Source organism: Orcinus orca, chromosome 6 (genome assembly GCF_937001465.1).
Source record: "Orcinus orca chromosome 6, mOrcOrc1.1, whole genome shotgun sequence".
Classification (NCBI taxonomy): domain Eukaryota; kingdom Metazoa; phylum Chordata; class Mammalia; order Artiodactyla; family Delphinidae; genus Orcinus; species Orcinus orca.
The window spans coordinates 31,174,384-31,196,140 of NC_064564.1; the positions used below are offsets into that span (position 1 = coordinate 31,174,384).

The 21,757-nt window shown below is 45.7% G+C and overlaps 1 protein-coding gene and 1 long non-coding RNA gene across 3 annotated transcripts in view; one reads left to right on the forward strand and one right to left on the reverse strand.

The window, feature by feature from the left end:
* The first annotated feature begins 917 nt into the window (after positions 1-917).
* LOC117198215 (uncharacterized) lies at positions 918-13,013 on the forward strand. Its single transcript, XR_007478141.1, has 3 exons — positions 918-1,196; positions 1,316-1,391; positions 12,053-13,013. It is a non-coding gene; the product is annotated as an uncharacterized LOC117198215 (long non-coding RNA).
* BICD2 (BICD cargo adaptor 2) overlaps positions 12,127-21,757 on the reverse strand; it is a 53,646-nt gene continuing 44,015 nt past the window's right edge. The window contains exons 3-8 of one of the 2 annotated variants that reach the window (XM_004284113.4): positions 20,451-20,603; positions 19,678-20,112; positions 18,032-19,039; positions 17,634-17,785; positions 16,111-16,321; positions 12,127-14,233 (exon numbers count right to left, since the gene is read on the reverse strand). In XM_004284113.4, the coding sequence (XP_004284161.1) occupies positions 14,228-14,233; positions 16,111-16,321; positions 17,634-17,785; positions 18,032-19,039; positions 19,678-20,112; positions 20,451-20,603 (1,965 nt within the window). In that variant the 3' untranslated portion in view covers positions 12,127-14,227. Of the gene's footprint in view, positions 16,322-17,633; positions 17,786-18,031; positions 19,040-19,677; positions 20,113-20,450; positions 20,604-21,757 lie in introns of both variants that reach the window. The other variant, XM_004284112.4, reaches the window with a different exon arrangement.

Consider the following 21,757-nt stretch of genomic DNA (forward strand, 5'->3'; position numbering starts at 1 on the left):
TGTTGGAGTAGAAGCCACAGATCTGTTTCTGAGCTGCAGTGTGAAGTAGGTGGAACTGGAGCACTTCTGCTGGGAGAGAAGCCACTGAGCATTCCTCCACAGGAGGTTTCCACTGGGAAGTGCGCTCTGTTGTGTCATCTGTTATCCATTGTGCACGTGCACAAAGTACACTGTTTTTGGTACTGCCCTTGGCCCCGCCTCAGCCGTGGGAATGCAGGCAATTGGCCAGATGTCTCTCAGGCACTGTGCTCCTAAATCCACCAGCGCAGAACTGAAGTCAGGCACTGGGACCCACTGTAGTCATGCATAGTCGCACATCTGGACCCACCACAGGTGCTACAGAATCAGCATAGACCCTGGCCCCACCTCTGCGTGTGTACACCCACAAAGCCTGAAGCTGCTAACTCTGGACCTCCCACAGCCGTGGGGGCACCAGTAATTCGCTAAGATGTCCTGCAGGCACTGAGCTTACAAAGGCACCAGCAGCATAAATCAGTCAAAGTTGCAAAGCCACCAGACACGGTTGATTTCAGCCCCACTTCCATGTGTGGGCAACCATGGGCATGCTCCCAGAGCTCAGAGAGGTGGAGCTGTGCCTGCTGTGAGCACGCAGAAAATGAGACTGCTATGGTGGGGCCCTGCCCCTCCCTTCATGTGTGTCAACAATGGGGTTTCTATGGGGGATTTGGGCTTCATCCTGTGCACACCCCCAGTTATGGCCTGAGTCACACTCCAGCCCCTTCAGGCTGTCTCCATGCAGCCAACTCCAGTCTTTTCTCCAGGTTTGTCTGCTGAAGCCTGAGTTTCAGGAACCAGCCCCTGCATGCAACAGCAGATGCACGACTCAGGCTGGGGCGTGCAGCCAGGTGGCCAGGACCATCTGTGCTGGTCTCTTTCTGTTCTGCCTGCCACAAGCCAGTTGCTGCACTCTCCTCTGAGCCTCTGAAGCTCCCTTTTTGTCCCAGCTGACCTCCCAGCAGGGGAAGGGTGTTCCCAGGGTGAGGGAATGTTGCCACTTTCACAGCTCCCTCCCAGGGGTGCAGGTCTCCTTCTGGTTCCTTTTTTTTTTCTTTTGCTCTACCTGGTTATGTGGTGATCCTTCTTGCAGCTTTGGTTGTATGAGTTCTGCCAGCATCCAGTATTCTGCAAGAATTGTTCCACGTGTAGATATATTTTTGATGCATTTATGGAAGGAGGTGAGCTCCATGTCCTTGTATTCCACCATCTTGCTCTCTCCCTATGCTTTTTATCTTTATAATTTCCTTCATTCTATTTGCGTTATGATAAATGTACTTTTTTGTTTTTGGCCATGCAGCTCGTGGGATCTTAGTCACCCCGACCTGGTATTGAACGTCAGTGAAAGCGCAGAGTCCTAACCACTGGATCTCCAGGTAATTCTCTATACTTCTTTTTATACTTTCTTAACAACAGAAGCAATTGTTAGTTTGGCATACGTTTTTTTCTTTTTGACTTAAGTGTTTAAAGCATTTCCCTAAGCACTTCTTTAGCTGCATCTCCTATATTTTGATTTGTTGCATTTTTCTTTTCTTTCAGTTAGAAATATTTTTAAAATTTCCTTCTAATTTCTTCTTTGGACACAGAGTATTAAGAAGTGAGTTTTTTGATTTCCAAATATTCTGAGCTTTCTCATATTACTGTCAATTATGGACCTTTACTTTAATACTATTGTGTCAGAGAGCATACCTTGTATAATTTCTATCTTTTTCAACCTTATAACACTTGTTTTGTGTCTCAAAATATGGACTGTGCTGAAGAATGTTCCATGAATACTTGAAAAGAATATGTACTCTACAGTTGGGTGTTTTATAAGTGTCAGCTAGGGTCAAGTTGCTTGATAAGTGTTGTACAAATCTTCTTTATCCTTTCCAATTAGCTGCCTAGTTGTTCTTTCAATTACTGAAAGTGGTTTATTGTGGTAAGATACACATAACATTAAATATACTATCTTAACTATTTTTAATTGTACAATTCAGTGGTATTAAGTATATTGTTATGTACCACACCATCACCCACCTCCAGAACTCTTTTCATCTTGTAAAACTGAAACTCTATACCCATTAAACAAGAATTCTCCATCCTTCCCAACCCACAGCCTCCTGGCAACCACCATTCTATTTCTGTCTCTATGATTTTGATTCCTCTGAGTACCTCATAAGTGGAATCATACAGTGTTTGTCTTTTTATGATTGGCTTATTTCACTTAGTATAATGTCCTTAAGTTTCATCCATGTTGTAGCATGTCAGAATGTCCTTACCTTTAAGGCTGAATAGTATTCCATTGTACGCATACACCACATTTTGCATAACCATTCATCCATTAAGGGACATGAGTTGCTTCCACATTTTAGCTACTGCGAATATAACGCTGCTATGAACATTGGTGTACAAATATCTTCATAAGATATTGCTTTCAATTATTCTGAGTATACACACCCAGAAGTGAAATTTCTGGATCATGTGGTATTTCCATTTTTAATTTTTTGAGTATCCACCGTACTGTTTTTCTCATTGACTACACCATTTTACATTCCCACCAACTGTGCACAAGGGTTCCAATTTCTCCACATCCTTATCAATACATTATTTTCCTTTTTTTTTTGATAGTAGGCATCATAATGGGTATGAGATGGTATCTCGCTGTAGTTTTGAGTTGCATTTTCCCAAGATTAATGATGTTGAGCATCTTTTTATCCCCAATTTTTAAAATGTGGTAAAATACACATAACCTAAAATTCACCATCTTAACCTTTTTTAAGTGTACAGTAGAAAGGCATTAAGTACATTCATGTTTTGCAACCATCAACACCATCCATCTCCAGAACTCTTTTCATCTCATAAAACTTAAACTTTGTACCCATTAAACAATAACTCCCTTTTGCCCCCTCCTCCCAACCCCTGGCAATACCATTCTACTTTCTATCTCTATGATTTTGATTACCCTAAGTACCTCATGTAAGCGGAATCATACAGTATTTTTATCGTTTTGTAACTGGCTTATTTTACTTAGTATAATGACTTCAAGATCCTCCTATGTTGTTGCATATATCCTTTTCTTTTTGTGTTTTTAGATCTCAATTGAGTCGTTCATAGACAGCATATAGTCAGATCATTTTAAAAATCCATTCTGCCAATATCTGTCTTTTGATTGGAGAGTTTAATCCATTTACACTTAATTACTTATTAAGTGTAATTAATGAGTAATTAAAGAGGGACTTCCTTCTGTCATTGCAGTTTTTTGTTTGCTTGTTTTTATGCCCTATAACCTTTTCGTCCTCATTTTCTGTGTTTTTGTCTTATTCTATGTTTAGTTGATTTTTTGGTAGTAAAATCTTTAAATTTCATTCTAATTTCCTTTTGTGTATATTCTATAGATATTTTCTTTTAAGTTTACCAGAGGATCACATTTAACATCCTAAAGTTATACCATTCTAATCTGAATTTATACCATCTTAACTGCAATAACATAAAAAAAAAAAGCTTGCTCCTTTTACACCTCTATCCTCTCCCCTTTCAGTCATTTTGTTTTCCAGCTTTATTGAGGTATAATTGACAAGTCAAATTGTATATATCTAAAGTGTACAATGCAATGATTTGATATACATACACATTGTAAAAAGATTACCATTAACACATCCATTACCTCACATAGTTGCCTTTTGTGCCTCTGTGTGTGTATGTGTGGTGAGAAAGCTTCAAATCTACTGCCTTAGCAAATTTTATATATACAATATTCCTAACTATAGTAATCTATACTATATGCTGATCCAATTATATACAGCTTTACATATTTAATTTGCACACTGTACATTAGATCCCCAGAATTTATTCATCTTATAAATGAAAGTTTGTACTCTTTGTCCAATATCTCCCCATTTTCCCCAGCCCCAGCCCCTGGCAACCGCCATTCTACTCTGCTTCTATGAGACATTTTTTTTTTTTTTTTAAGATTCCACATATGAATGACAGCACACAGTATTTATCTTTCTCTACCTGGCTTAGTTCACTTAGTATAATGCCTGCCAGGTTCATCCATGTCATTGCAAATGGCAGGCTTTCCTTCTTTTTACGGATCAATAATATTCCATTGTATGTATGTACTACATTACCTTCATTCATCTGCCAAGGTACACTTAACTTGTTTCCATATCTTGGCTATTGTGAAAAATACTGTAATAAACACAGGACTGCAAATCTCTATGTGATACTGATTTTGTTTCCCTTGGATAAAAGCCCAGAAGAGAGATTACTGGATCATACGGCAGTTTTGTTTTTAATTTTATGGAATTTTCGTACCATTTTCCTTAATGGCTGTACCAATTTACATTCCTATAACAGTGTACAAAGGTTTCCTTTTTTCTACATCCTCAACAACACTTGTTATCTGTTGTCTTTTTATAATAGCCATCCTAATGGGTGTGAAGTGATATCTCATTGTGGTTTTGATTTGAATTTCCCTAATGACTAGTGATGTTGAGAAACTTTTTATGTACCTAATGGCATACCTACGTCTTCCTTGGAAAAGTGTCTATTCAGGTCCTTTGCCCACTTTTTAATCAGGTTACTTTTTTTCCCCATTGAATTCCCTACATATTTTGAATATTACTCGTTGTCAGACATATAGTTTGCAAATATTTTCTCCCATTATGTAGGTTGCCTTTTTATTTTGTTGACCGTTTCCTTTGCTGTGAAGAAGCTTTTTCGTTTAATGTAATCCCACTTGTTTTTGTTGTCTGTTCTTTTGGTGTCATATCCAAGAAATGACTGCCAAGATGAATGTCAAGGAGCTTTTTTTATGGTTTTATGGTTTCAGGACTTACTTACATTTAAGTCTTTAATCGCTCTCAAGTTGATTTTTTCAAATAATGAAAGATATGTGTCCTGTTTCATCCTTTTGTAGTAAGTATCCAGTTTTCCCAACACCATTTATTGAAGAGACTATCATTTCCCCATTGTGTGTTCGTGGCGCCCTTGTTGAAGGTTAGTTGACGATATATGTGTGGGTTTATGGACTTTCTAATGGAACAGAGTTCTCAGGTCAGTGTGTCTTTTTATGACAGTATCATATTGTTTGTTTTTGGCTGTACCATGTGGTAGGCGGGATCTTAGTTCCCTGACCAGGGATTGAACCTGTGCCCCACCACAGTGGAAGCATGGAGTCTTAACCACTGAACGGCCAGGGAAGTCCCAGTATGATATTATTTTATTATATCTTTGTAATTAGGAAGTGTTAGTCCTCCAGCTTTGTTCTTCTTTCTCAAAAATGCTTTGGGTACACGAAGTCTATTGTGGTTCAATACAAATTTTAGGATTTTTTTTTCAGTGAAAATTAGAATTTTCATAAGATTTCACTGAATCTATAGGTTGCTTTGGGCAGTACGGATACTTTAAGAATAATTATTGCAATCATAAACACAGGATTTTCCTTCCATTTGTTTGTGCCTTCTTCAACTTCTTTCATCAGTGATTTATAATTTTCAGTGTACAGGTCTTTCACCTCCTTGGTTAAATTTATTCCTAAGTATTTATTATTTTTGATGCTATTGTAAATGGGACTGTTTTCTCAATTTCCTTTTCAGATTATTCATTGTTAGTGTATAGAAACAAAACTGATTTTTGTGTATTGACTTTGTATTCTACTTTGCTGAATTCATTTATTAATTATAACCGTATTTTCTGTGCAAACGTTTCAGTTTTTTTACATATGAGATTATATCATCTGCAAACAGACAAAATTTTAATCCATCCTTTCCAATTTGGATGACTTTTGTTTTATTTTTTCCTTGCCTAATTACTCTGGCTAGAACTTCCAATTCTGTAGAATAGAAGTGGTGAAAGTGGGCATCCTTGCCTTGTTCCTGCTCTTAGAGGAAAAGCTTTCAAGTCTTACACCACTGAGTAGGATATTTGCTGTCGCTTTTTCATATATGGCTTTTATTATGGTGAGGTAGTTTCCTCCTGTTCCTAGTTGGCTATTTTTATTGTGAAAGGATACTGAATTTTGTCAAATGCCTTTTCTGCCTCTATATTTTTTATTTATTTTTTGGCCATGCTGTGCAGCATGTGGGATCTTAGTTCCCTAACCAGGGATTGAACCCACGTCCCCTGCAGTGGAAGCGCAGAGTCTTAACCACTGAACTGCCAGGGAAGTCCCTTTTTCTGCCTCAGTTGAGATGATCATGTGTTTTCCTTCATTCTGTTAATGTTGTATATTACATTTATTATGTAAGTTGAACTGTTCTTGCATCCCAGGGATAAATCCCAATTCAACTTGATGAACTTTTAATGTGCTGTTGAATCTGGTTTGCTAGGACTTTGTTGAGGATTTTTGCATCTATGTTCATCAGAGGTATTGGCTTGTAATTTTCTTTTATAGCGTCCCTGTTGGGCTTTGGTATCAGTGTAATGCTGGCTTTATAGAATGAATTAGGGAGTGTTCCCTTCTCTTCAATTTTTTGAAAGAGCTTGAGACAGATTGGTATTAATTCTTGACAGGTTTGGTAGAATTCACCAGTGAAACCTTAGGTACAGAACTTTTCTTTGTTGGGGTGTTTTTCATTATGATTCAATCTCCTTGTTACTGGTTTGTTCAGATTTTATATTTCTTCACAATTCAGTCTTGGTAGGTTGTGTTTCTAGAAATTTATATCTGTCTTCTAGGCTATCCAATTTGTTGGCATATAATTGTTCATAGTAGTATTTTATGATTCTTGTATTTCTGTAGTATCAGTTGTAATGCCTCCTTTTTCATTCCTGACTTTGTTTGCAACTTCTTTTTAAAGTAAGTTTGCTAAAGGTTTGTCAATTTTATTTTTTCAAAAAACAGCTGTTTTGTTCACCTTTTCTATTGTTTTCTAATCTCCATTTCATTTATTTTTACTCTTATAATTGCTACTTCCTTCCTCCTGTTAATGCTGGGCTTTTTCTTTTTCTAGTTCCTTGACATGTAAGGTTAGGTTATTTTTAAAAAATATTTATTTATTGGGGCTTCCCTGGTGGCACAGTTGTTGAGAGCCCACCTGCCGATGCTAGGGAACACAGGTTCATGCCCTGGTGCGGGAAGATCCCACATGCCGTGGAGCGGCTGGGCCCGTGAGCCATGTCCGCTGAGCCTGCACATCCGGAGCCTGTGCTCCGCAACGGGAGAGGCCACAACAGTGAGAGGCCCGTGTACAGCAAAAAAAATTATTTATTTATTTAGGCTGCACTGGGTTTTAGTTGCAGCATGTAGACTTCTTAGTTACAGCATGCATGCAGGATCTAGTTCCCCGACCAGGGATCCAACCCGGGCCCCCTGCATTGGGAGCACAGAGTCTGACCCACTAGACCACCAGGGAAGTCCTAGGTTGTTTATTTAATGTACACACTTATCACTACAAACTTCCTACTCAGAACTGCTTTTTCTGCATCCCATAAGTTTGGTATGTTTTTTTCCCATTTGTTTCAAGACACTTTTTGATGTTCCTTCTGATTTCTTCTTTGATCCACTGGTTGTACAGGTGTGTGTTAACTTCCCTTTTTGTATGTGTGAAATTTCCTGTCAATCATTTCCAGTTTCATGCCATTAGGGTCAGAAATGATACTTGTTATGATTTCAGTTTTCCTAAATTTGTTAAGATCTTATGTTTTGTAACCTAATGTATGATAGAATGTTCCATGTGTGTTTAAGAACAACGTATATCTTCTGTTGTTGGATGGAATGTTTCGTATATATCTGTTAGGTCCATTTGATCTAAAATGCAGTTCAAGTCCAATGTTTCCTTACTGATTTCCTGTCTGGATGCTCTACTGTTGAAAGTGGGATATTAAAGTCTATTATTATTGCATTGCTATCTATTTCTACCTTCACATGTTAATATTTGCTTTATATATTCAGATGCTGCAATGTTGGGTGCATACCTATTTACAATTGTTATATCTTCTTAATGACCCCTTTATCATTATTTCATTATTTATGACCTTGTCTCTTGTCACATTTTTTTACTTAAAGTCTATATTGTCTGCCAGAAGTATATCTACCCCTGCTCTCTTTTGGTTTCCATTTGCGTAGAATATCTTTTTCCATACCTTTGCCTTCAGTCTACAACTGTCATTAAAGCTGGACTGATTACAGGCAGGATCTTGTAGGGTGTTGGGTCTTTTTTTTTTTTTCCTTCAATTTTAACCCAGTCAGCCTCTCTGTATCTTTTGATTAAAAAACTTAATCCATTTACACTTAGTAATTGTTAATAGGTAAGGACTTACTATTTCCATGTTGCTAAATGTTTTCTGACTGCTTTGTAATTCCTGTGTTCCTTTCTTCCTATTTTCATTTGTGATTTGATAATGTCTGTAATGTTGTGCTTTGATTCCTTTCTCTTTATCTTTTGTGTTTCTACTATAGGTTTTTGCTTTGTGGTTTCCATGAGGCTTACATAAAACAGTTATTTTTTAATTGACAATTTAACTTTGATCACACATAAAAACTGTACTGCTTTACACCCCCATTTTATGTTTTTGATATCACAATTTACATATTTTTATATTGTGTACCATTAACAAATTATTGTGGCTAAATTTTGTCTTTTAGCTTTTATACTAGAGTTAAGTGATTTACACACTACCATTACAGTATTAAGGTATTCTGATATTTTTTTGAATTTATTTTTATTGAAGTATAGCTGACCTACAATACCATGTTAGTTTCAGGTTTACAGCAAAGTGATTAGAATACACACACACACACACTCCCCTATTCCTTTTGTAACCATAAGCTTGTTTTCTGTCTGTTTCTGTTTTGTAAATAAGCTTATTTATACTAATTTTTAGATTCCACATATAAGTGATACCATACTTGTCTTTATCTGACTTACTTTACTTAGTATGATAATCTCTAGGTCCATCCATGTTGCTGCAAATGGCATTATTTCATTCTTTTTTATAGTGAGTAATAGTCCACTGCATATATATATACACCACATCTTCTTTATCCATTCATCTGTTGATGAACACTTAGGCTGCTTCCATGTCTTGGCTACTGTAGTCCTGCTATGAACACTGGGATGCATGTATCTTTTCAAATTAAGAGTTTTGTCTTTTCCAGATATAAGCCCAGGAGTGGGATTGCTGGATCATATGGTAACTCTATATTTAGTTTTTTAAGGAACCTCCAAACTGTTTTCTATAGTGGCTGCACCAATTTACATTCTCATCAACAGTGTAAGAGTATTCCCTTTTATTTTATCCAAAATGAAACGTTTATGCTTTTTGCAAATAGCTTCTTTCCAGAAGACAGCCGTCTTCTCATTCTCTTGACAATGTCTTTTGCAGAGGAGAAGTTTTTAATTGCAATGAAGCCTAGCTTATCAATTATTTCTTTCATGGATCATGCCTTTGGTGTTGTATCTAAAAAGCCAAACCCAAGGTCATCTAGATTTTCTCCTATGTTATCTTCTAGAAGTTTTACAATTTTGAGTTTTATGTATAAGTCTTCAATCCATTTTAGTTAATTTTTTTTTTTTTTTGGTACACGGGCCTCTCACTGCTGTGGCCTCTCCCGTTGCGGAGCACAGGCTCCGGACGCGCAGGCTCAGCGGCCATGGCTCACGGGCCCAGCCGCTCCGCGGCATGTGGGATCTTCCCAGACCGGGGCATGAACCCGCGTCCCCTGCATCGGCAGGTGGACTCTCAACCACTGCGCCACCAGGGAAGCCCCATTTTAGTTAATTTTTGTGAAGCGTTTACGGTCTGAGTCTAGATTAACTTTTTGCATGTGGATGTCCAGGTGTTCCAGTACCATTCTTTAATCTGTTCCATCGATCTATTTGTCTATTCTTTTGTATTCTGTAATTTGTATTATCACTGTATTTGGGGGCTCGGTTGTCTGTTGCATATGTTTATAATTGTTATATCTTATTGGTGAATTGACTTTTTTATCATTATATAATGCTCCTCTTGGTCTCTTGTAACAATTTTTGTCTTAATTAGTCTATTCTGTCTAATATTAGTAGAATCACTCCTGTTCTCTTTTGGATACTGTTTGCATGGAATAACTTTTCCCGTCATTTTACAGTCAATTGATTTATGTCTTTGAACCAAAAGTGAGACAACCATAGTTCGATGATGGTGTGAGAAATCAAATGTAGTTTGGTAAGCAAATCTATTATAGGTCTGGGTCTCTACTGTATGCTTCCATTTATATAAAGTACAGAAAATGGCACAAGTGGCCTGAACTGACAGACTCAGGGAGTTATCCCTGAAAGGGAGTGGGTGCAGAAAGCATGAGGGCTTTGGGGGACTGCCTGCCTTCATTTGCTTTCTCATCTGGATGGTGGCTGCAGAGTGTGTCCATTTTGCAAATATACAGCCACTGGACACTTGCTTGCACTCCTATGTATGTGTGCTATACTTCACAAACACTTTAGGGTAAATAAAACAAATCTTGATTCCTTAAGAGATGAAAATGGATCCTGGTGTGTGTGGGTGTGACCGCTGATTCCTATTGTTCTCATGGAGGCCCACGAGGGGGTGTGCTCATACTATCCAGGCAGGGAGGCCTTTTCTGTGGGTAAGGTACTGTGGCACTGCCATTTGCTTAGGAGGAGGAGCTGTGTGTGTGTGTGGGTGGGGGGGTGGCGGGGAGGAGGGAGCCTCCGCTCCAGGGACCTAGGCTTACCAAGGCAAGTTCATGGATGACTGAGGTGAACTCACAAGAGCCAGTGTGCTTTCCCACAAGAAATCTGACAAAATGATAACACATCGCTCTTCCAGCTCTGTTTGGGCACACATGAAAGATGAGCACAGAGGTGAACCTGATGGCATCTGATCCCTGCCAAAATTCCACACCAGTCTGATGTCAGACTGAAGGCATATCTGTTTTTCCAGGAGGCTCCCAAAGGCAGGAGGCAGTGTCTCCAAGCTGGCGCTGTTGTTTCCAGCTCTGGTAACCTGCTTGGGTGTGTGGGGGTGAAAATCACTGCAGGGAGATGGAGGAGGTGGCAGGAATGGGGACATTCCCTCTCGGAAAGGAAGACCAAGTGGAAAGCCTTTCAGCTCCAACTGCCCCCTCCCACAGGCTCCCCAGGACCCCACCCACTCAGGAGCCTGCCACTCCTGAAGAAGCACATGTTCAAGGACCTGAAGCACACTGAGGGGTAGGGAAGGCCTCAGCATATGCGCTTGTGCAAATCAAACACCCCAAAAAGCAGGACTGGGCTGAGGACTGGGTGGTATCCCCACCTGAAAAAGAGCCTGCCCTGCTCAGCTCACTGCCAATGCCCCCTCCTCCTGGGGGTCTCCTCCAGATCTGTCGCAGGCTCTCTTCCCAACCTCTTCCAGGGAACTGTTGGGATGACAGGACAGTAGGGAAAGAAGACTCCTTCTAGCTCCTGAGTTACAAAAACAATTCTCTTTGGAAAGAAAGGTTCAAACTGAACATGGGTCCATGCTACTAAAGCGGGATGGGTGGGGATTGTCAGAAGGAGGGGGCCTCTCAGTGACCATGAAGCCAAGGGAGACTCAGGATGGAGAGGAGATGCCAGGGTAGCAGGATCCTGACCTCAGACAGCCTCCCCAAGGGAAGCCCTGAGATTTGGGTGAAATCACTCAGGCCTGACTGAGACCATCAGAAGGAGAGGTGGCAAACTGTCCCTAGGACTTCCTATTCCCTCAGACATGATTTGTACCCTAGGCTCACACTCACAAGCAATCACTGGGACGGGCTCAGCGTGCCTTGAACACATTCCTGCAGGTGAACATGGTTTTGTGCTAACAAACAAGTAACTCTTGTTGCCTGCACCTATTCATTCCTGGGCACAAAGAGCAAGAGTTTGGAGGGCGAAGGATCCCTCATCATGCAAATCTCTTTGCTTCCTAGTCAGTACAATGCAAAGGCAATGTGTTCTCACTGCCATGCTGCTGGGTGCTCATGACACCTGACGCCCGTCACGGGAGGTACCCCCTGTCTCCCCTTCCCCCCACGCCTCCTGAGATGGGCTTCAGGTTGCTTCCAGTTTCCACCACCAGGGTTAACGATAGGCTGGTTTTCTTGTTTTAGGTGCTGGAATTATAGTGCATTGCTGGACCCACAGTCATCTGGAGCAGGGGGTCGGAGCAGCCACAGAGAACAAGTTTTGTGCTTTGTCTTTTTATTATTCTTTATTTACTGGTCCTACCAACGTGACCCTTTACCCAGGCCCACTGTTCCTATGTGCACTGGCTTTACAGACATTTGCACCATATGTCTGTGTCCCAAGTTGTGACTGATTTCTCCTTCCTATTCCTTTTCCATGCAGTGCCTCATTTTCTCAGAATCTGAAGGCATTTTTGTTTGTTTGGGTCTGTGTAAAGGTTCCTTGGCAGGAGAACATGCATATGATCTTAAAATAAAGACATTCTGACACTAAGGTAATGCACAGAAAAAATACAGTACACAGACATCATTGCAAATAAATACCCCGTACAGATGAAGTTTTTGTAAATGTAACATTATTTCTTATGAATCAACACTGTAAGAGAAGGTAAAAATAGGGGTCCCTACAACTAGGAATAAAAATGCTTATTCCAGGAAACAGAATTCTTCTATTCTTGCTACTTATATTATTATAATTTGTCCTGTATTTTGGAGGAGAGAGGACACTTTTTCTTCCTCCTCCTTGAGTACCAATTTGACCACTTGCACAACCTCACTCAGCAAATCAGAACAGGACACAGATCTGGTTTGCTAAGGAGCTTTAGTGACTTCTGTTTCCTGAAATTAACAGTGATTAGTTACACCAAGCAAGAGAATATATAATGTCTCTCTCTCACATTTGCAAAGAATACTATGGCTAGCCCTCACCCCAATGCACGAGGCCGACGGTGCCGGCTCCCCTGCCACCCGCCCCACTCTTCACAAACGTGGCGTGTTGTTCACATAGCTTGCTTAGCTTGTCCCATAAAGTCCATTTGGTTCCCAAAGCACACTCAAGGTTTGTGTTCACTTTCGTTTTCTCAGCCCCTGAATTTGCAAGGATCTGCACAGTAAAGAATCACTGACTAACAGAATTTTGCACAATTGCTGTTTTCTTTCCCTCAATGAAGATGCCCAGGGTCAGGTTAGAAGGTGTGCACCTGTTCACACTGATTGGTCCACACTGGCCTTCAACATTCCCAACTAGCTCTTCACTGTCCATTTTAGAGAATAAACTACGCTGGAACACCTCCCTAAACTGATGAAGGCACTACTGGCAATGATTACTAACAAAAAGGCGTTGAAATATAACACCCTAAAAATCGACGACTGTAGAATTTTCTAAGTGTACCACAATTTGGCACAACAACCGGAGTAACAAAACAATTCCAATTTGGAATTTCACTGGTACAGTTGTATAAAATTCTGTTAATCAGTCATGCTTCACAATGTCCTAAAACCCAGAAAATTCTGGAATTTGTAGGTAATACTACTCATTCAATAATTTATCTTTTTGTTTTCAAGTGCCTTTTACTGTTTAACCAGAGCAAAGGTCAAGTTTTCTTCTTGTTACATTGAACTATTCCTAAGAATAATAATAATACAATATGAAAAACCCCAGAATCCGAATACCCTGGATTTCTTAATGAACATGGCATTTAAAATCTGTAATTTCAAACACGAACCACAATGCCGTATAATTAAAAGGCTGCTGAACCACAGCATGGATACATTTAGCCGGGCTCCTTACCAAGTTGAAGCCTTCACCTAAACAGTCTAGAGCTACACGCTAGGAGGACACACCTGTGCCATGTGCTGATAACAGATCAACACACCGTTGGGAGCTACAGGACCACGAGACAGACTACGGCATCTGAGACCATCTCTACGCCAGGGATGAAGGAAGCAAATATAATATCAAAAGTGCACAGGTGGATTGGGTAAAAAAGGAGTATCTGTAATAGGGAGACCCCAGTGGTGAGTGTTTCTAGAGGGTTCCTAAGCAAGCCTGGTGGTCGCTGTCCAAGCAGGTTCTTCAGTGCCTGTACAAAGGCCTTTCCAAGCAGCAGCTGCCGGCATTCTCAACATTAAAGCTTTTATTTCCTCTGCCATTAAAAACTTGGGGAATGCTATTTTGAAAAGAATTGCAGTAGCATATCCAAAAACGTTTCTAAGTGGACTTTTAGGCTGCCCTTCCTTCCTCTGCGTGGGCCCATGGGAGAGGAGGGGAGGGGGCTGCAGTGTGACAGGGCCGGCGGCCGAGTCCTCCCAGCAGCTACTCTACAGCTGAAAATGGGAGAAAACAAGACAACGTTAGAACCGGTCACCCGTCAGACAACTAAAGCTCTCACCGAGCTGTGAGGGCATGGGTGTGTTAGTTGGCAGCAGAGAAGACCTGCATGTGTTAGGGGGCGCCGCTGGCCCCGAGTACCTCATGAAGACCCTTTACTTTACAAGTATGGAGAGAAGCTGTGTGCCAGGCTTGGCAAGGAGGCAGAAGCAGTAGGCGGCACCAGCAGGCAGCCATGCCCCTGGAAGTCCTGCTTGCAGAGGGGAGATGGCCTGACATCTTCTCAAGTGGGAGGGGAATCCAAGATCTGACATCCCATCTGCAAAACAGCCTGGAGCTGGGTATAGGCACACAGAAGGGACAGGTATGGTCCATCCTGTGTATCTTCACTCCGCAGTTTGCCAAATCCAAGTTGGTCTGGGTAGCACCTGGCATCTGGTGGGAACTGAGACATGCTTGGGAATTAAGGGAAAGAGTGGAATGAGGGCAGATACCAGTGTGCAGGGACAATGAAAATTCCCCCTCTGGGCCCCAGAGAGAGGAGGCAAAGAGCTATTCAGGAAGACTGCACCTTCATGGCTGGTGGGCCCCAAGGATGACATGGAGAGAAACACTGAGAGAAGTTCGGCTGCCAAAGCTCTTGGTGTGGGTGCAGCTTCTGAGCATGGGGGAGTACTATGGCTGCCTTTCCTGCCTGTCACCACCTCTGGAATTGCACTGATGATCAAGAACCATATTCCTCCTACTGTGAATCCTGAAACTAGCCCTGGGTCCATTCAAGGTTCCTTTCCCACACCAGGCTGGGCTTCAGTTAATAGGTGTGGAACCCAGTCCCTCATTTCAGCCTGGCCCGCTGGTAACTCAAGCTCAGGTTGGGGGTTTCCACAGCCCTGTTTCTTGCAGTCTGAAGCCCCCTGAGAGGAAGGCCTGATAATGGGCAGAGAGTGAAAAAATCCAACTGGAAGCTGGGGACACTAAGTACAAAAGGATGGGCTTCCTGTGAGGACAGAGGTCTGGCCAGGCACTTGGGAAGCTTTTCTCATTAGAAAAAACCCAAGCCTTTGGCCTGCCGATTTGTCACCTTGCAGGCCACCGGACAAGCGTACAAATCTCAGAAAGAGAAGCTGAGGCTGCTGAGCTCTGGTCTGGGGTGTGGTTAGGTATGCCTGGGCCTCTTGAGCACGTGTACGCCTGGGCTGGAGGACATGGGACACAGGGCTGCTCTTCCTCTGGGTTTAGGGGAAGGAATTCTGTAATTCTGTCCCAAATATAAACTGTAACGAGATGCCGCACAAACTACAAAATAATTGTCTCCGTAGTCTGTACCAAGCACAGAGTGTCCTCCGAGGCCGCACCTGGGATTCAGGCTGGAACCTCTAACACTGGTTTCTGGGTGCCGGGGCAGTACAACTGCATTAGACACATGCAGGGAACATGCAAGTTTCAATGCAAGTTCTGCCCCTCCCAGTGAGAGCCAATGGCACGCGGGCCCTGGGAAGCCACATTTTTGTGAGGACACGTGGCTCCAACCCCACCTTGACCACCCCTCCAAGAGAGCAGCTGCTGTGAAGGGTGGTCCCGAGGGGGGAGAAACAGACACAAAGCTTGCAGTGTCCAGGTGGAGAAGCAGGCTGCCTCTGCTAACTTCTTCCCTCTGTGCATTAGTCACAGTTAAGACCAGCCTAGCACCATGGTCCCGCTGCTGCCAGGTTAGTTGAGGTGAAGCGGACAGGTGATATGCGGCAGGTTAGCTGCAGCGTGTACCCTTGCGGCACTAATCGCAGTAAACATTATATTTCTCGCCACAGAGCACCTGGGCAGCAAGCCCAGCACCCTCAGCCCTGTCACTAGCGCAGGCGCAGGTGTGACTTACGCTCGGGGTACCAGGCTTGGCCTTGGGGGTGGCCTTGGCGCGGCTTCGCCGGGTCTGCTCATGGTCCAGCTCAAGCAACTCCAGCCGCTGGGTCAGCGCCAGCTTCTGCTGGATGGCCATGCGCAGCAGCGAGTTGAGCGTCTTCTTCTCGTCCTCAGCAGCTGCCAGCTGCCGCTGCATCTCATCCAACTGTGTGATGTACTCGTCACACCTGCGGGGACGCAAGAGGCGAGAGCGTGGCTGAAGGACCTGGGAGAGCCAGCGGCGTGTGTGATCATGGCTCCCGTACTGAGGGCTCCAGAAGGTGAGCAGACCCCATCTGCTCACTGGGGTAGAAACGAAGAGGATGTGCCCCTCTGAGGTTTGGCTTTCTCTGGGAGGGGCTCTCTGAAGCCAGTTTTCACTAAAGGAGGTGGTGGCTGCCCTTCAAGGCCTCCAGGTGGCTCAGGGGCAGCGGGCTGGAGGTGTGATATCACTTGGCTCTCAGGATGTGGGGATAAACCCAAGGGCAGGAATTGGCTTGCTCCCGGAATAGCCCAGGCACACAGTAGGTGCTCAGTAAGTCTAGAACAAACGGCTAACCAGAGCCTGGGAAAAGCACATGTGGATGTCATAAACAGCCCTATTTTAGTATCTGCTGAGCTGTGGCACATGCTCCCCACCTAGGTAAGGAGCTGGGAGAGAAATGCCCATCCTGGGCCTGTCCCTGAGGGAGGGAGTGCGGCCTGGGTGAAGGGGAAGGTGGGCACACCCACCCTACACCCCCATCCACCAAGGCCAAGGACCATCAGCAAGTTTTAACCCTTGCTCCGAGGTTTGCAATCTTGGCACCATCTGACAAGTCAGGCTTTTAAATAAAACAAGTTGAGGAAGCAAGGGTCAACATACTATGTGCTGAGGACTAACTGAGATCTTTGCCCAGGAGGAAAGAAAGCTTCCAGAGAGGCCTGGAAGCTTCTTTCTTTGTCTTTGCCCCCTCCTCCCACATCGCTGAAATGCAGGGAGTGCCCAGCACCCTGGCACAAGGCAAAGTAGGCCCTGAGCTCAGTTTCAACGCTGTTTAACCCAGAGTCTCAGCCTCCCAACCCTGACTGACACTGGCCAGCAGATGGCACCATGCCTCTCTGAGTAGGGAAACACCCACAAGCAGGCCCCAAAAGCAGCCTCCAGCTCTGCACCTGCCCGGCTTCCTGACCACAGGACTGGCCTAAAGAAAGACGCCGCGCCACCCCCACAAACTCTAACTGGTAGGGTCAGAGGGGCAGCACTGGGACCCCGCCCCTGCTGGGAGGGAAACCTTCCTTCTAAATACATGAACTTCCCACCAAGTTCTGGGGGCAAACTCATTTGTTATCACTGGCTTGCCCACTTGCCTGTTTCTCCTTCGAAGCTCATGCCTCCAGCCTGGCCATAAGGACCCACTCTTTCAGCTTTCTGCTTCCAACTTTCTCATCTTAGGCGTAAAGGGGAGACAAAACTGGGTCCCTGGGCTGCTGAGCAGCGAAAGGAGCAGTGAGCGTTACCTGGTGGCGAACATGGCACGCAGTGAGGAGAAGGTGGCCGCGTCCTCCTTGAGGGCCTTGAGCTCGTTGCGCAGCTTCATCATGGTCTCGGTCACCATGGCCTTCTCGTTCTCGTACTTGCTCTTTAGGTTGGCGAGGGCCACCTCTGCTGTCTAGGGGGTCAGAGATGCAAAAGACGGGCAGGTGAGGGGCGCCAGGAGGGGTCTGCTGCCTCAGTGCCACAGACCAAGGCCCCAGCCAGCCCTCTCAAAGGCCTCAGCCCCTCCCCGCAGCACTGAGGTGAGGTTTTCTCACATCTTTCCTTCAGTAGCAGGAACAGCACGGGACAGGAGGCCAGGGAGGGTGAGAAACCCCCCGCCCACATGCCCGCCCCTGATGGACCCGAGCGCCATGCACACCTGCTTGTTGGCCTTGAGCACCGTGCGCAGCGTGGTGATCTGCTCCCGCTTGGTGCTGAGCAGCGACTTCAGCTTCAGGATCTCCTCCATGAGTGCCTCCCGGTCCTTGTCTGCAGCTGGGCCCAGCTCCTGTGAGGCCAGGCGCTGCCGCGACAGCTCTGTGGTGCGGTCCACGGCTGCCTGCAGGTGCCTGATCTGGTCACGGATGATGGCGATCAGGTTGTAGATGTTCATGGGCTCCCGGCGTGGGTCACTCAGGGGCGAGGGCAGTGAGGAGCCAGGTGAGGGGCTGCTGTCCCTGGCCCTACCCTCTGAGGCAGGCGGCCCCTTGGGCAGGACAGGTGAGCGACGCCCACGGGTCTCAGGGCTGCAGCTGCCGGCGCCAGCCGGGCCCTCTCGGTAGTAGTCCAGCACCACACGGGTGGGCGTCTCGTTGTTGCACATGCACACGTGGTGGTAGAGGTTGGCCAGCTCCTCACTGAAGGTCACCAGCTCGTCCTGGGCCACGCTCAAGCTGCCTTGTGTCTCGCCTGCGACGTCGCTCACCTTCTTCAGCTCCATCTGCAGCCGGGACAGGAGCTCGCGGTCCTGGCGGCTGGCCTTCTCCAACAGGGAGACCTTCTCAGTGAGCGCCTGGCTTTCGGCCTCATGCCGGCCCTTCTCCTCGGTGTGCTGGGCCTCGCTGGCCTCGTGTGCACTGCGCAGCGTCTTCAGCTGCTCCCGAAGCTCACCAGCCTCTGCCAGGGCCACACGGTACTTGCAGGCCAGGATCTCAGGCCCATTGATGTCCACCTCATAGTAGTCACCATCCTCATGGCTGTCTCGCTCCTTCTCACTGTCCAGGGCTGTCCGCCGCTCCTTGCTGGCCTGCAGGCGCCGCAGAGCACTCAGGTTCTCTGTGAGGCGGCTCACCTCCTCGTGCTGCTCCGACAGGGCCCCTCGGGCCTGCTCCAGCTGCTTCTGTGTGTCCTGCAGCGTTGCCAGCAGGCCCACCTTCTCCCGCTCCATCTGCGAAGGCACAGAAAAGGCCCATCAACAGCCCACAGGAGTACTTGCGCTCAGAAGACCCCTGGACAGTCCCAGGAGTGACCCCATCCATGCCATGACCATCACCCTGCTAGCCTCTCTGTGATAAATTCGGGTGGAGGTGTCATGTGTGGGGCTATGATGGCTCTTCCCCCTGCCCAGATGCTTGCGGGGCTTGGTGAGTCCCTCCTCAGAGACACGCAGTGAACCAAGGGGCTGTGGTGCAGACCCTGGGATTCTGTTCAGTCGGGGGAGGAAACCCTGACGTGATGTGTCTACAGGACACAGCATGGGAAACTACACACAGGGACCTCAGAGGGACATAAGAAAACCTCTGGTGGTGCCCAAACTTGTAACCAGAAACCTAATTCTCTGGGCACCTTCCACCTATCATGCTGCAATTCCACTTAGGTTAACAATACAGAATTACCTATGGAAAAGAAACGTAAGTAAAAGAAGGTGCATAGCATTGACAAAGTGTCAGGAAAGCGCTGTCCTGGTGACGAGCAGGTCTGGCCAACACCATGGGGGACAGGAGTGGAGGTGGGAATGGTGCACGTGGGCCCAAGGCCTGGGGCTGTGACAAGACCTGGGTGGGGTGGGGCTACCCACCCGCTCACCTGCATTAGCTGCTGCTTAAGCTTCTGGATCTCAGAGATGTTGAGCTCACTGAGGAGGTCAGAAACGAGGCTGGGGGAAGGTGGAGCAAGGCCGTCCTTGGTGGGCGTGGAGGTCTTGTTGTCCAGCGGCAGCTTGGCCAGGCCACCGTGCTCAAAGCCATTGGCCAGGGCTTCGGCGTCATCACCGAGCTTAAGGCCGTCCAGGGAGACGTGCAGGTGGCTGGTGTAGAGGGAGTCATTGATGCTCATGTAGTGCGACAGCTCCTTGCGCAGACTGTTCTTCTGCTCCCGCTCTGTCTTCAGCGTCTCCAGCGCCTCCTCCAGCTGCCGCTCTGAGATCTCCTTGAGCCGAATGGCGTCCTCCAGCTGGCTGTTGAGATATTCGGTCTCCTCCTCCAGACGCTTGATCTCATGCTTGAGACCCTCAAACTCCACCTGTGAAAGAGGTCAACACTCTTCTATGCCTGAGGAATGGGGAAGAAGCACCATTGTGCTGACTACACAGCTGGGAAGACACGGATGCTTAGAGGGTTACAGGCATGAGGTGCACACAGGAAATGGTCAGCCCACACCTGGGACACACGTGCACGTGGTATGAACAGTGCAGAAGCATGAGACTTGCTCATCACCAGAGATGCCACGGAAATCAGAACACATCCACACTGCCAATTTGTCAGGTGACTTAAAATGTTGCCAAGTGAAAGTGAGGGTTAGGCCAGGGCCATGGCCCAGAGCCAACCTACCTGTCCCACCTGCCCAGCCCAGATACTTGCCTGGTTCTGCCTGAGCACAGACACCTGCTTTTGCAGACTGATGTTCTCCTCCTCCAACTCCGAGTAGTCCTGCAGCAGGCGGGCCTCCCGGAACTTGTACTCCTTGATGTCATCCCGCAGGCGGCCACGCTGAATCTCTACATTTTGGTTGATCTGCCAGGAGGAAGGCAGGTGTGAGCAGCCTGCCCTAGCTGGTCTCACCACCCCTGGGGCAGAAGGAGCTCAGTGCAGCCAGGCCCACCATAGTGGCCATACAGCTGGGACTTGGAATCCCAGGCCTGCTCTGGTGCCCGATGTGGCCACCTGGCGAGGAGCTGGGGCCCTGGGCTGTGAGGTATTGCAGTGAACAATGCAGGATCTCAGCCTGCTCTGACCCTTGGTTTCTTCATCTGTAAAATGGGGTTCAAAGTAGTTCCTCGGTCACATGCTGCTGGTAGCATGTACAATGGTGCAGTGCTGTGGAAACAGTCTGCAGCTACTCGAACAGTTCACCACAGAGTTAACATCTGACCCATCAATGCCCCTCCTCGGCATGCACTCGAGAGAAAGGAAAACACACGTCCACCAAAATCTTGTGCACAAATGTTCAGACACTATTCACAATAGCAAAGGTGGAAACAACTCAAATGTCCCCCAACTGATGAGATAACATGCTGTAACACAAATAAATCTTGAAAACAACATGAGTAAAAGAAGAGGTGTTAGTGGTCATGTATTGTATTGTAAGATTCCACTTACATGAAATGTCCAGAATAGGCAATTCCACAGAGATAGAAAGCAGATGGCTGGTCGCTGGGGGGCAAGGAGAAGATGGGATGGAGAGTGACTGCTAATGGGGTTTCTTCTTGGAATGATGTAATATTCTAGAATTGATTTGGGATGGTGCATAATCTGTAAATATACTAAACTCCACTGACTGTACACTTTAAGTGGGTGAGTTGTAAGGGATATAAATTATCTCAATAAAGTTGTTAAAAAAAGAGTTCCTGCCTCCGAGGTGCCTTGAGGATTCAAATATCATGCACGGAGAGAGGCCAGTGCAGACCTGTCATTAACTGTGCACTCAAGACTGGTGGGAATTCTCAACTGGCTGCTACTATGCGCCGTGTGCCAGGACCTGGGTCCCTTGGCCCACATTCTGGGGCCATCTTGTATACTGTAGGATGCTTAGCAGCGACCTGAGCCCTGCCTACTGGATGCAGCCCCCACCCCTGTTGTGACCACTGAAACTGCCTCCAGACATGGCCAGTGTGCCATGGGGGCAGAATCATCCCCTAGACAAACTCCATCTCTCCCCACATCCCTGT